This window comes from Phasianus colchicus, chromosome 1 (genome assembly GCF_987193195.1).
Source record: "Phasianus colchicus chromosome 1, bPhaCol1.hap1.1, whole genome shotgun sequence".
Lineage (NCBI taxonomy): Eukaryota > Metazoa > Chordata > Aves > Galliformes > Phasianidae > Phasianus > Phasianus colchicus.
Window position 1 is genome coordinate 184,565,889 of NC_143436.1, and position 16,066 is coordinate 184,581,954.

At 38.2% G+C, this 16,066-nt stretch overlaps 1 protein-coding gene across 3 annotated transcripts in view; it reads left to right on the forward strand.

The window, feature by feature from the left end:
* PGR (progesterone receptor) overlaps positions 1-8,493 on the forward strand; it is a 37,790-nt gene extending 29,297 nt beyond the window's left edge. For all 3 annotated transcript variants that reach the window (XM_090134000.1, XM_031616149.2, XM_090133999.1), the window contains 2 exons: positions 3,850-4,007; positions 6,602-8,493. In XM_090134000.1, coding sequence (XP_089990126.1) covers positions 3,850-4,007; positions 6,602-6,757 — 314 coding nt within the window. In that variant the 3' untranslated portion in view covers positions 6,758-8,493. The remainder of the gene's footprint in view (positions 1-3,849; positions 4,008-6,601) is intronic.
* Positions 8,494-16,066: the final 7,573 nt, after the last annotated feature.

Sequence of the window (16,066 nt, forward strand, 5' to 3'; positions counted from 1 at the left end):
TCTTTATTTTGTATAAAGGCACTGGAGAAATGTTGGATCCCTTTTAATGTATTGTAATATTGTATTATGCATTTTCAAAACAACTGTGTGTATTTCTGTGAGGAAGAATGACTTCAAATGACACTACACCAATAAAAATCTCCTACAGGCATTGGAAATATATAAATATTTGATTGACTTTTAGGTCTGTTGGTGGAGGGATTGATTCTGGCCAAGAAGTTAAAGCATGCTTATTCAAAAGATTTGCAAAAGTGGACATGGCAATCAATATTTATTCACATTTTCTACTTAAGCCAAGGTTTAGCACAACTGTAGACAGATGAACTTCTTTTAGTTGTTTACTTGAGTACAAAATTTGTGATCACTTTAATCGGATGCATCTTTGTAAGAATACAGTATACAGCTCTGCACTGAACTGTAATTGGAAAACATGGTAGTTGATGAGATTCCCTTCTGAAGCCTTTTCTAAAATACTGAGAAAGCTGATGCCTTCAACAGTCCCCAAACAGGAAATTTTAAAATTTTACTGCTACCATTAGAAATAGTAATTAGTTTACTATTTAGTTTCTAATTACCATTAGAAATAGTACCATTAGAAAGCACCTCCTAGAACTAGAAATGGAAGAATGTTCAAGTTTGGTTCTGTGCACACTTACTGAGTTGCCTATTTCTTGGCTATACAAAGGTTCAACAAAAGATAAGGAATTAAAATTTATTCCCTCTTAGGCTGTTCTTGCCTGTTTGCACAAGCTCATGCTTTCGAAAGTCTGTCATCAGCAGAGTATAGATGGTAAAGTAAGTATAGCTCATAGGAATATAAAAATTACTAGCGTAATAGCAAAATAGCATGCACTCTGCTAATGGAATAAAAATAATACAGGAAATAATCCCTATGTAATATAACTGCAGTTTCTTTCTTGGAATTACATCAGAGTTTTGAATGTATTCCCATTTTAAATGTTTTCCATCTTCTTTTCATCACATTTTGAAATCCCGCATCTATGTAAATGCTGGAGGGAAGTCTTACATTTCAGTTAGGTTTAGATACATTTGTGATATTCCAATTCTACATACCAGTAAGCTCAAATAAAAAAAAAAAAAAAAAAAAAAAATTAAAAATGCTTTAGTGGTCCTCTCCCTTTCAATTATGGGTGCATAAGTTTAACAGTAATCACTAAGCCACCATTCTTAATCAACCTTATAAGTTCACTTTTAAGATCATGTACTATATAAATACAATACTCTCTACAAAACAAAGTTCAAAAAACATAAAACCTGATCATTGATATAAAGTGTTTTTTAAGATTATTTCCATTTCATGCTGTTCACCTTTATCCTCTTCAGATGTGAAAGTGTGACCATTTCAATCTTTCATGTACTAACAGTAAATCATGTCTCAACTTTCAGTCTCTCATTCTGTTTTCTATTTGAGTTATTATGATGCACTGGCTTTACTTTTAAAGAAACAGTAATGTGTATTGCACATAACTAAATATCAGTCACAATATATTTCTAAATCTGAATGGAAACCCCAGCTTTATTTTTAACATTTTCAGTTTTACAGTTTTTCCTTTGAGGTTACTGTGGTGTAGACTTTTTCTTTTTTTCTACTGTATTGGTGGCAGTTTTAAAACTGTCTCAAATGTAGAATTAGTCTTTGCAAAAAGTAGACCAACTTTTTAATTTTCTGCCATTGTTTTGATTTTCTAGTTTCTTATTTGTTATGTTTTACGTATAGACACATGTTATATGCTCTGCTGTAATGATACCCAAAAGTTCTAAATAGTACTCCATGTAAACAGAGGCCACACATGTAGGAACCAATACAGTGAATAGCTCAGACAGAATATAATATAAGGATTGTCTTATGGAGAATACAGCATGCTTAGTCCAGCATTTCATCTTCTTCAGCTGCCAAAAGAAATCAAACACAACCCATCCCTAAAAGCCAAACTATTATTCGATATGTGGAAGCAATCACAATTTCTATTGTTGATTTTTATTTAAATTCAGATTTAGGTTAGAATCAGAATTTGACTTCTACAGCCCAGGTCAGTGCTTAGACACTTGTCTTTGTAGTCAGTTTTCTATTCTGTATATATATATATATGTATATATACATATATATATACATATATATATATATATGTCTCCATCCTTCCCCCAGACATTCAGTTGTCTGAGAAAGTACTGACATGAACAATCAGTGTCAACTTGGGTCATTTCCTCTCTTGGACAGTCTCCCATGAAATAGGAAAATTCTGCTTCAGAGCAGAGATTTGAACTTTGCTTTGTAAGCTCTCTCTGGGCTCAAGATGAAGAAAATTCTTAATTTTAATGTTTGCCTCAGATGTCTTTATCTGCTTTACCTTCTCTTACTATATGTATCTATCTCTATCTCTATCTCTATCTCTATCTCTATCTCTATCTCTATCTCTATCTCTATCTCTATCTATATCTATATCATCTATATCTATATCTATATCTATATCTATATCTATATCTATATCTATATCTATATCTATATCTATATCTATCTATATCATCTATATCTATATCTATATCTATATCTATCAATATTTAGAGGTTCAGCTGAACTCAGTCATGGCCAGATAGTAGCCATGGCATGATACCAGACTGAAGGTATATGACATACCTAGTATGTGATTAATTTAATTATGTGAGCTACTACTCACAAGAGTCTTTTAGAGTCCATAGAGAAAAATAAGTACAGTGTAATTCATGTCTTTCTAAAGCTGCTTCTACAACAGTGAATATGTCATGTGCCCTAAACTCACCAGATTTTTTCTACTGAAAATATAGGGAGCTGTGGTAACAAGGTAAGATGGAGCTGCCTATGTTTTGAAGTGTTCTTCCTTGTATATATGCTGTCAGAAGATGAAATGTTAAATGTGACATTACAGTGTGAAATGTTATCAGAAAAAGAAAAAGGAAAGGGAAAAAGAATTTTTCTTTCAAAAACAGTATTTCTGAAACTAGATTCTATTTTAATATATGATTATTTTAACAAAGCAAGGATTTAAATTTGAGTGCCAGTTGGGGATATTTTTTCAAGTTTTATTTTTTTAAGATTTTCATTTTATAGTGTCTTCAACAACACAAATTATAAGACTTATATATTACATGCTGCCCTGTCATGGAAAATAGTGATCAGAGCATATTGACATTTCCTTACAATGCTGCCAGAGCTTAGAATCAGTGCTCAAACATGATCTTACCACTAGGAGTCACTAACAGGTTCATTTTTGGTGTTCTCTGTATGCCTTCATTTTGGTCCTAACAACAGACCATTAAGAGCAGAGTGAGTTGAGCCATTTGCTTCCGTTTGCTAATTATCTAAGAAATATTCACATTTAAGACTCTAAGAGTACATCTGTTCTTTTGAGTAAGAGAAGTCTAAACAGGAAGCCTGCACTTTGGATGCTTTACTGTCTACATTATTGAAAAACTGTTACTTCATTCCATGGTGCCATTTCAAAGCACTCCAGCTAGACCTATGATAAATATGCTCTAAGGAGGGCAGGCTCTTGGCAATGTAAGATAAGTCAACCTATGACATATTTCCTTAAGGACCAGAGTGGTTCTTTTGGCATTCTTCTTTTCAGCACATGGCCTTAAACTTCATCTGTACCTATTTCTAGACGTACAATTGGCTGTTGCTGATACATCCTTTGACCTTGTTTCTGGATAAACTGATTAACAGGAAGAAGTACCTTGCAGATAATAATAAATTGCACAGCACACTGTGTAATATAATCTGTTCCCTTACTTAAATCTCTCTTTTTGCCTTAAGAATACATTACAACACAAATGTTGCTTTCTTTTCAGTTCCTTTGGAAGGCCTAAGAAGTCAAAGCCAATTTGATGAGATGAGAACGAGTTACATTAGAGAACTGGTGAAGGCCATTGGCTTGCGCCAGAAAGGTGTTGTGGCCAATTCCCAGCGTTTCTATCAGCTTACAAAACTGATGGATTCCATGCATGATGTAAGTTTACTTGTTAACTTGTCTTATTGTTGTTGTTTTTTTAAGTCAGAAGCAATTCAAATTTCTTAAAGGTAATTTTATGAAAAGTGGCTAGTTAACATTTCTAAACTAAAACAATGTAAGTATAACTCTCCTGTGATGTGTGAATAGATAGCTGTATATTTGGTAATCAAAACATACAGTATAAAAGATTTAAATATTTGAAAATAGGCATTTGAATGCTATCTCTGCATTATTTCTGTATCTAGAGCAATTAAGATTGTTGGTAGGGCTCCATGTGTTTGTATGTGTATGTACATGTTCATAAAAATATTTACAAAATGCAGAGATAGGGAACTCAAAAGAAAGCCAAGATTGATTTTTCTTCCTTAATTCAAGTATTTTTACACATATACTATATGCTGTTTTTTTCCAGTATCTGTTCATATTTGGGACTGATTAATATCGGAGATCTCTAATAGTGATTTAGAAATGCATAAGTGTTTTAAAAGATATATCTGAATACTTTCCACATCCCTGAAAATCCAGCATGCATCCTATGGGCTTAGCATCCACTAAAACTGAAGAATGATACTCTCTACTTATGCGAATAATGTTTTATAATGGCTTCTGTATTTCTGCAAGAGAGGCAAGAAACAGAGATACAAGACCTCTGTTTGAACAGGGACTGGTGGAATGGCACTATGATACTTGAAGAAAAGTGATTTTGAATTCTTGGCTGTGACAAAGTCATAGAGAGTTCAGGGAAGGATGAGGTCTTTGTATTCTTTTGTACTTAGGAAATGTGCATTTTATTTTTTTTAATCTTTATTTTGTAAATAAATTCATTTTTTCATATAAAAGCTTTCCTTGTTACTATTTCCTCCTTCTGATGTAGGAAAGAGCTGAAGATCCCATTTATGAAGGTTGAGAGAGGTAACAATATTGATAATTATGTGGTTCACCAGGTAGTCTGGAATCCTTTGCACAGACCTTTCTTTATCAACTTTTGCTATCCACAGAAATCACATTGACCATTTAGCTGTCACATCTTCTCAGATACCATCAAAAGATGAATGGGACAAGGATGAAAATCAAAGAATCAGAGAATTTCAGGGGTTGGAAGGGACCTCTAGAGATCAGAAAGTCCAACCCCTCTGCTAAAGCAGCTTCCCTTACAGTAAGTTGCACAGGTAGATGTCCAGCCAGGTGTGAATATCTCCAAAGGAGATACCACAACCTCTCTGGGCAGCCTGTTCCAGTGCTCTGTCACCCTCACTGTGAAGAAGTTCTGTTAAGAAGTTCTTCTGCACATTTGTGTGGAATTTCCTATGTTCCAGTTTTTGGCCATTGCTCTTTGTCCTATCACTGCACACCACTAAAAGTATTTATAAACATTGATCAGATCCCCCCCAATCTTCTCTAGGCTGAACAGACCCATGTCTCTCAGCCTTTCCTCATATGGAAGATGCCCCAGGCCCTGTATCATCTTTGTCACCCTCATAATCCTTAAATACAATGTTAGACAACAGAATGTTCTGAAGGGAGGATATTGAGATTAGCTACAAGATATACTGGTAGTTGAGCTCCTCGTCATTTGGGAATGTCAGTGCTAAATCCTTGTCAGGAATCCAGTCAGCCAGCTTTTACTTGCAAAAACAGTTCCTGGCCAGAGTCCTACTCATGCTAGCCAGGTGCTTAAGGAATCTGTCATCTGATGTTTGCATGTGGCTTGCTTGGAATAAAAGACCTTCCTGCCTTACTTGGAATAAGAATTTTCAGTTTGGATATCACAACATCCAGAGAAGAATTGAGTACTGAGTTAGTTATTGCTTCATTTCAAATTTAACATAGTAAAATAGCCTCAATGGAAGCAAGTGAATGAGGCTTGCAGCAGAATATCCAGCAAAGCGATGGCTGGAGTAGTGTTTGGTCTGGAGAGTGTCTGAGTGCAAGTCCCTCTCCCAGCTCAGACTGACAGAAATAGGTGATACAAGATAGGCCATCCCACTGGAGGCACTACACGTTGGTAAAGCCCAAGTAGGATTCTAGACAACATAAAGGTCATAGGTCTTTAAGAAAAACTGTAAAAAAATTGTAACTTCCTAGAGAAGGTAGGTGAAAGGGTTCATATGTGTAGCAGTTGCTTTCTAGCAACAAGGGCCTATGAAATTTAACATTAGCAGCATATCGAGATATGATCATAGTCAGAGCAATGGGAAACCTTGAGATAGAAAATGCACTCCCTGGGGCAATGTTTGAATATCATCTAGTAAACAAGGCATTGAAATTCTTTTGTTGAACATGAGCATAAAATGAAAGCTTGAATAATTTTTAATAACTCTATTGTTCATGGTACATGTAATAAGTGAGTTCTCATGCTACTGAGTCTGCCTTTTTTAGGACATGTCATTTAGCTATATTTATGATTTTTGCCTTGGGATTATATTTTAATAAGGAATGGCAAGTTATCCTCATTACTGGTTCAAGGAATAGCATTAAGATATAATAATGATGTCAGCTGATGGATGTGTGAGCTAAGTGATTGATAGCATGTTTATCTGGCTGCACTGCCATTAGCCTTACTTGTTATGTTTGTATTTTATTAAATCCAGCTAGTGAAACAGCTCCATCTCTTCTGTCTGAACACATTTCTCCAGTCCCGTGCACTGAGCGTTGAATTCCCCGAGATGATGTCAGAGGTGATTGCTGCACAGCTGCCCAAGATTCTGGCAGGGATGGTGAAGCCTCTTCTCTTTCACAAGAAATGAAATGTCTTTTCTCTTATCATAGGGATGATTTCTGGGTTGTTTTTTGTTTGTTTATTTTGGTCAAGATTTTGCAATGTCAGGACTTCAGTGTATTTGTCATACCGTGCCTACTGCTTTGTCCTTGTAACATACACAAGCCATGTAAGCTTGATGTACATATTGTGAGTTCCTGATTCCTTAACTGCAAAAATCACAACAGTCAGAAGAAATGTTTTGTAAACTTGGGTAGATTGCTTTTTAGATATGCGTAAGAATGACAATGAATAGAGTTTTCAGATTTCTAAGAACAGTTATCTTATACATTTTTCTTACATATTGCACACTCTCAAATTTCTGATATGTCATGGTGAAAACTTTTTAATACATTGTGTGCATGTGTACACGTGGGCATGCTCATGGTCCTAAAGTTTTTGAGGGAATTAAAATGTATGTTGCCCACACTTTCTCATGGATATTTGACTTTTTATTTACTAATCTGCTTCACAGAAATATCCTTTCAAAGTCAGCTGTTCAAGTTTAAGTAGATATCTCTGCAATACCTTCATGAGTAACTAAAGCGCTCTCTGCAAAATGTGTGAATATGGATTCATGTTCTTCTCTGTGCTCCTGCTGTATTGAAATTCTGATAGCAGTGTGCTTCTTTCTGCATCATTCAGTGCAGTTCTCCTTCAGAAGTCCGAAAGCAGAGGAGAATTTCAGTATATATTACACCAGAAGTAAGATGTATGTAAATCCACACAGCTTCAGTTTGTGTTATTTTCCTTTAAAGTTCGGCACTTAGTAAAGCTAAAACACATTGTTGTGATCTTAAATTTAGTGACTTAAAAATTATGTATTTCAGAAGTTTTAAATAGAAATATTTTCCCTGACTACCACTCTCAACAATCTTGATGGTTTGAATTCCTCTTTTTACTTAACCAAACACTACCATCAAATTTTAGAGAGGTTAGAAACAAAAAGAAGTGGAAAATATGACAACAGATGTTTTGATACACATAACATTCATCTTAATACCGTTTAGTGAAGCTACATATTTTATACTTTAAAGGCATGCTGTTTTAGTTGGAGTAACTGTATGAGGAGTTGGGCTGAACTAGCATTATACATTCAAGAAGAATGCCATGGTTTTCCTGGAAATGAAATATTTGACTAAAAATGACAGTGCAGTGGTTGTTGTTCCTTTTGTATGGACATGAAGCTACTCATATTTGAGGCAGTAAACTGCTGATATATTCAGACAAACAGAGATGGATAAGCCCAAGAAGAATTTGGATGATTAAAATCTGACGAATTTTTGCCATCACTAAAAATGATACCCAGCTTCTCTAGCATTAATCAATGTAGGAAACTGCAAGTCTTGGATAACTGCTGGCCATATGCTATTGCTTTTCCCCATTAGACACTGGATGCATCCATTGTGGTAGCATTTTGCTTATGGTATGTAACATGAGATGTATGGACTTGTCTTTGTCAGGTAAGCTAAGGCCCACCAAGAGGAAGCTACATAACAGATAGGAATAGAAGTACCCTACATAGTACAAAACCCACTGGACTTGTGGCAAAGAAGTAACTCAAGGAAAAAATGGTCTAAGCAGACTTCTGTGTTTGTTTACTAGGTTTGTAACTTTTAACTGCCCCTAAACAAGCTATTTCTTACTTATTTAATATAGTCTGACTTTCAACTGTCATCCTTAAAGCAATTGTGTTTTAATAAATAACACAAAATTCTGTTTCTACATATCGAAGTTTTGTTTTCTTTACTTTTCTTTGTATTTACATTCAGTTATACAGTTGTCCATTTCAACCACTCATCTTCTGCGTAACGACAATATTTTCGTGCATTCCTCGGGGGTTTAAGCATATGATTTACTATCGAATAACCAGACTTTCTATCTTGCTGTTTAGATTAAACTGTTATCAGAAACTTCCCATACTAAAAGTGGTTCCACAACACTACACAAAATCACAGAATGCTAGGGGGTGGAGGGGACCTCTGGAGATCATCCAATCCAACCCCCTCCTAAAGCAGGTTGTCCTACAGGAGGATGCGTAAGGAAGTGTCCTGGCAGGTTTTGAACATCTTCAGAAAAGGAGTCTCCACAGTCTCTCTGGGCAGCCTTTTCCAGTGCTGTCACCCTCATAGTAAGGATGTTCTTTCTCATGTTCAGATGGAAATTCCTGTTTTTCAGTTTGTGCCCAGTTCCCCTTGTTCTGTCACAGGGAACCACCAAAAAGAGCCTGGCCTTATGCCCTCTCAGTCGTTTCCAGGCTGAAAAGTCCCACATCTCTCAGCCTTTCCTCATAAGGAAGATGCTTCTCCCAGCTGTATTTGGGATCCAACTCCCTTGGATTCTTTCCAGAAATTTCCTGTCTTTCTTGAACTGGAGAGCCCAGACCTGGACACTACTCCAGATATGGCCTCACCAGGGCAAAGTAGGGGGGGAAGGATCACCTCCCTTGACCTGCTGGCCACACTTCATAATGCACTCCAGGATACCCTTCGCCTTCTTGGTCACAAGGGCACACTGCTGGCTCATGGAACACCCTAATCCTGAAAACAGAAAACAGAGCAGGCATTATGTGCTTTAGGAATGCTCTGGATAAATCAACATCTGCCTTTGCTGAAGCCCTAAAATTTGTTCCAAGTGTCTGCTGTGTCACTGTCCCACAAGTAGGGCAGATTAGTTTGAAATTCTCTACGTTTGTGTCAAAGGCATAATACAAAAAGGAAGAAAAGACATCTTATGGGAATAGTTTACAAAGGTAACCACATTATCAAATGGTGTTTCTTGAAGATCTCTAACTCACAGGAAAAAATCCCGGAATTTCATGGTCATGCTAAATTATCCACTGCGTAACTCAGGACAAGTTTGGCTAAATATGATTGCTATTTAATTTGAAAATCTTGCGTTCATTACTTGATTGTCTGAAGTTGGACAAAAGTACTTTAATTTGAGATCTTCCAGCTTTGAACAGAGTTTATAAAGAGCCAATAGTCTCCATTCCGATGCCATCATTTGTTCCACATTACACAGATGCCATTAACAGTAATCAGGACACCAGATTAATTTCTTCCTCATGGAAATCTCATCTACTGTGACTTTTCAGCACTGCACTTTTGTCCAGAAAGTGACTTGCAAATCTTTTTTCTTTGAGGGTTTTTTTTTTTTACAGATGAAGAGGCTTTTTAGTTGCCTGTATTTCATTGCATTAATATTTCTTTAAAAATTAAGGGTTTTTTTTTTTTTTTTTAACCTGAGTTTTACAAGTAGATGCAAATAAAGCATCTTATACTACATCTCTCTGCACTGAATAAGTCATAGGAAGGCTGGATCTTCTTGCGTTTCATTTTGCATTTTTGAAAGGAAGGTGTTTTGGCAGACAGGCTGTTCTGTTCTCTGGCACCTTGTCTAGGTGACACCAGAAGTTATTTATCTTGCGATAAATAATTCCAGCTGAATTCCATGCCTGAAACCCTCATACTCTACAATTTACATGTTTCAATGTAAAGCCTTTAGCATTGCCTTCTGCTGTTACTTAAGTGAGCAAACAAAAGCATGAAGTCCACTGCTTTCTTTGCTTCCTACTGTTGTCATTCAGCTTTGCAGAAGATCATGAGCTCCAAGTACTGTCATTTCTGTTCTGAATATCGAACTGCCTGGAGTGGCAGCCCTCTTCAGGGCAGAGCCCAGGAGACCATCAGCACTGCAAGCTCTCATCTCAGCTTGTTTCTCTTTGGCCTGCTGGGGCCAAAGAAATACAAAAAGATCCAGCACTTGTTGACAAGGATCTCAGCTTGATCAATCTTTTTGTCAGCATTTATGGAAGGACAAATGTTGGTTTGTCTAGAATGGAGGCAAACAGAGCCTGAAAACCTTCCAGCAGATTTCCTGTGTCTCTGCAGTGCTCTGTGTGTGTGTGCACCATAAACCCAGCTCCGGAACTCCGGCTGTTCCTTCAGCTGTGCTCTCTGGTGTTGTACCTAAAACAGAGAAGCTGAGATTTCTCTGAGAATTTTCATAGAGCAGTTTTCCAAAGACCATTTTCTTATCGGTCAATGCTTTGTTATTACCTCAACACTCTTTTGCAGTGCTTTATGATATTATGCTAATAATTCCATTTTATTGGGAAATTCAGCTGCTTTACTGTGTTTCCTATCTAAAACAAATCTTTATTTCAGTTACTGATAGCATATATATGCTAAAGGTGATGTCTAGATTACTGTAAATGTTACATATGGTAATATGTGCAGGATCCTTCCCCCCTGCCCAGACTGTGTTAGCTCATCCCTAAGGGTGTGGTGCTGCCCTCCTCCAGCCTCGTGTGCCAGTCATGGCACGCTGACCTCCCTTTCCTTCGGGTAAGTCAGCTTGCAGCCACGGAGCCAATGGCCAAAGCCCTTTCAAACTTCCATGGCTCAAAAGCCTGTGTATATATACTGCCAGGGTAGATTGTCAGCACTGCTGGATTTATTGGTTTGTACTGCTTTGTGTCACGGTGACCTGACTTTTGAACAGAGGAATTGTTTTTCATTTAGTTCTCTTCCCCCTTGGAAGATGAAAAGCACAAAAAAAAAAAAAAAAAAAAAAAAAAAGTCATGTTTTAAATGTTTTCATATTGAAATTTATGAGTTGTTTTTTAGGTGTGTGCTATTAATTTGGTAAATTGACATTATTTGCATGTGAAATTATATTGTAGCTTTTCAGATGCTTGTACAGAAACATGCAGTAAAAGGTGGCTGCGTGAGTAATAATAACTTAAAAATGAATTGTCTGTAGTCCTTAAATAGAAAATCACCTTCAGAAGGCACCAGTGCTGTTGTAACTGAAGTCCTTAATGCAGCAGTTACAGAACTTTTAAGAATATGAACAGTACTTAAATACAAAATGAAAAAAAAAAATGCATTTTTTTATTACATGTATTTATTTGCTTATGTTGAGGTGCTTTGAGCCCATCGTGCTCTGTGCAAAGGTGTGTAAAGACTGCAAAATCTAAAGACTATCAAGGAGTGGTCACTGAATTCTAGTTCATCATTTAAAGCTGGCAACATTTCAGCTTCTTGCAACCATGCACTGTGCTCATTATGAAAGAACCATTGCAAGTTTGATAGTCATAGATCATGTCTTTCTGACCATGGAAACTAAATTAACCTCTCACCTCGCTATGTACAATAGTTCCTCCAGTTCAGCATTCAGGCAGACCAGTGAGGAGGTTCTCACAGTGTCATTTACATGGTCTCAGTCTACTGCATTTTTCCCACAGTTCAGTTGAAATACCCTCCCATCCAGGCTGGTACTAGAAATTCTAGAAATTCCTTTTGTTGTGTCAAGGAAGAAGAAATATATAATTTCCAGACTTCACATCACTAACCGCTGTGGCTGTCTACTTTCAAATGGAGTGGGGACAGATCGAATGAAAGCACCTGGTGGGCACAATAATATCTTTGCCATTGAGTTTTTTCAGGGATAACTGGGTGGCTCAATGTAGGGAGTTTTGTGTTACACAGGTAAGACTGTTATGGACATGATTGTTGTTTCTTGGATGTACCATTTTCACATTTGCTATTTCTCATACACAAGATGAAAGTGCAGTACTGCTTTTACACCTCATATTGTTGCTTTTTTTTTTGTCCAGTGTGAGACATTAGTCATCTACAAAGCCCTCAAGTTAAGAATGTTAGCAGCTAATGCTGTAAATCCATATATCTTATATTTTGTACAAATAAATACATATTACCAAATTATTTATTTTTGTGTGCATCATTATGTGGTTCAGAGAAAGTTAAAATCACAACTTTTATTGGACTGAAATTTCAGAGAGGAGTGGCTCGCGGTCAGTCACCAGTAGGAGCTGTCCTTTTGTTAGAAGTGTTTGGAGATACCGTCTCTGGAATTTGTGCCTCTGGGCATTGTGCCTTCAGAATAGTGAGAAGAGGAAAGAATACTTTCCCAATCATTTTCCTAGATGCTAGCAACACTTGTGACAGTAGAATCTGGATTTTACTGGTCTACATGAGCACGTTCTTTTGTCAGCAAAATATAGCATTCTTGCTAAATATAGCATGCTATTAAACTGAAGCAATGTGCTGGCAGTGTCAGATAAACGTTTCACATTACTTGAAATGCCCAAGGAGTCGGCGTGGGGTGGCTGAAATACTATGACCAGGCTGGGTCTATCAGACCAGCAAAAAACACAAGCAATGAGGACATCCCTTTGGAGCTGCTGGCACTGTGCACCATGGGCTGCCCCACTAAGGATCACCTGGCTTTTCACTGAAAAATGTAACTGGAAATGTTGTATCCCAGAGTTCTACAGTATTGTCACATTATGCACTGGTCAATTCTCTTCCTACTGTCACATACAACAGCATCAGTACTGAGTTTTCTGTTCCCTGCAGCTGGCAGTGACAGCTGCAGTCACCTTACTTTGGGTGGGAGGGAGGATCAGATGCCCTTAGCCAAGCTTTGTATCTGATCACAGAGCAAGGTTATCAACACCTGGTATTTAAGGAAATCTGAAAGCTGGAAAATATTCTTTTAGGAAGTCATTTAAAGTATCCTCAAAGCCTTCCCTGAAGATAGCCATTGATTTTAATAAATAAAGCACATTTGCAAAATGTTTATTATCAAATCTTAAAAATCTGAAGTATTACAAAGCATTTTTTCTCCCTCCCCCAGCCAGGGTACTTTCTATCCCAAGGATTACTGGGCCGGGCAGTGCATTAGCGCGTGATGGAGGCGGTGTAATCCTGGGTGGAAAGTTCTGTAGAAAGCTAAATAATTCTTAAGTTCAAGGCATGTTTAGACTGTTGTTAGCATTTCTCTGTATATAATGTTCAGCAGAGTGGAAGACATAATTCATGGTTTCTTGCATTTGTTTTATTTTTGTAAAAGGAGATTTGTATAAGATATCTGTATTTTCCAGCGAAGAGAAACTTGCATCTCTATATTTGTGCATCTGACACAGCTTCCAAGTATTTCTGTAAAGGTTCTGTCTAGCTGCGTTGTGTCAGGGCCAATAAACGGGAGATTTACTGTGCTCACAGCATGAGGAGTGCTTAAGTTCTCAGTAACCGCTGGGCTGAAAGCAGAGCCGCAAAATAACAACTGGCTGCAGTGACCAAAGGTGCGTCGGAATCTCAGTTGCCACAGAGCACTTGGGAAGGCCAAGTTCAGCTGGAGCTTTCTTTGCTTACTGACATAGAAGATAAGGGTCAGGAGCCCCTGCTCTGCATGGACTGACCCTGCAGGCATGTTGGGTGGCCCCAGGCCGGTGCACCGAGAGGCCGAGTCCCAGCCTGCACCTGCTGCCTACCAGCTTTGGGGCAACCCTATGATTCAGGGCCAGACCTGAGAATGAGGTGTCACTCCTTGCTCAGGACACGTGAAAATGAGGATTGGAACTGGATAATCTTTAGAGTTCATTCCAATCCGAGCTATATATTAGCTTGGAGAAGAGAAGGCTCTGGGTAGATCTCATTGCGGCCTTCCAATACCTATGGGGAGCTTATAAGCAAGAGGTGGAGTGACTTTTTACACAGTCTGATAGTGATAGGACAAGGGGGAAAGGCTACAGACTAAAAGAGGGGAGATTTAGGTTAGCTGTTAGGAAGAAATTCTTTACTCAGAGGGCAGTGAGGCCCTTGCACAGCTGCCCAGAGAGCTGTGGTCCCCATCCCTGGAGCTGCTCAAGGCCAGGCCGGATGGGCCCTGGGCAGCTGAGCTGGTAGGGGGCAACCAGCCCAGGGCAGGGGTTGGGACTGGATGATCTTTCAGGTCCTTTCTAACCCTAAGCTGTTCCGTGGTTCTATGATTCTCCAAGAAGCATTGACCATGCCATTAACAGTGATACTTTCCCACGTTATTGCCACATAGTACAGTACATCTTGAAAGTGATGTTTTGGTTTTATTTCTGAGTATGTCCCACTTCCTACAAAATACACATTCAGTCTGAGACACCTGCACTGCCATCTTTATGTACATCCTCAATTATTTATGTAGTAATGCTCCTCTGGATTGAGAGCAATAGTTTCTTTATGTACATATCCAATTTCAGTCTGAATACTCATTGTTTCCTTCAAAAAATGGAGGAGTTTTTTAACAAGACATGGTATTGACGAATCTATGAGAGTTAGAGAATTTAACCCATTATTTGAGGTGAGATGTTAAGACCCCTTGAGGCAGAAACCTTTGCTTCAGCCTCTGGCTGATAACAGCATCCTGATGTGAGGTATTTTCTCACTGCATTTCAGTCTGCAAAAATACAGGTGCTGTGGGGATATACTCACCTTTGTGCTACACTGGTGAGCATGCACTTAAATACACTGTTAGGTTCTTCCACTAATCACCAATGAGGATGGCACTGCAAGATGTCAGTAACCCTACCACGCAGTAACAGGCATGAAGTATGATTTCCATGTTAGTGGTGAAGGGGCTGAGGCCATGGAGAAGGCACCAACCCACTGAGGAGGCTCAGAGGGTTGCGTTTCCTCTGGCACTGCAGCTGCTGGCTGCACCTTTCTGTGTGTCCCACAGGGAGAAGGCTGACAGGGGCAGTGCCTTGCAAATGGTGGAGAGGCAAAAGCTGCATTTGTCCCTGCTGCACTGAGATGGGTTTCAGTATGAGGGATGTACACAGATAACACTGTGATAAAGAAACACCCTTTCTTTTTCTCTTTGGATACAAAGTGTCCAGCAGAGCTAACTGCATTACCTAAAACACACAGCAACATTCACCTGAGGTTCTCATCGTGATGCACTGGCAGATACACGGATGTTAGGTTTCTGAGTTCATTTATCCAGGAAATATTCCAAGTGATCTCAAACACTGATGAGCAAAACAATATATTAAGGAAAGGCTTCAGCAGTAGCAGAACCTTAACCTCTTGGTATATCTTGATGGTTTCTGTGTTGCTCCAAGAGTAAAACTAATTGTGCTCTTTTTTTTTTTTTTTTTTTTTTCCTCATTCAAGACAGCACAATTTTTCATATTTATGGAGTAGAAACAGTATTTCTTATGACCAAATATCAGCATCCCTCATGCAAAAAGAACAAACACGGAATGGCTGTTTAAGCTGTTTCATGTAATGCTGTATTTGCATTTGTATTTGTTTGCAGTGCCCAATACAACTTAGTTTTACCTAAATCTCTATGGTGTCTTCTGCTGTTTGCCTGGTGCCTCTCAGATGGCCCTAGAAAGTGCTGCCAAAGCCTGCTTTGATGTGTTCCACTTATTTTTTTGGTGGATTTTCCTTGCCAATAGGAATTCTGCCTGTTCTGTAGTAATTCAGCACCCACAGTTGTCAGTGCC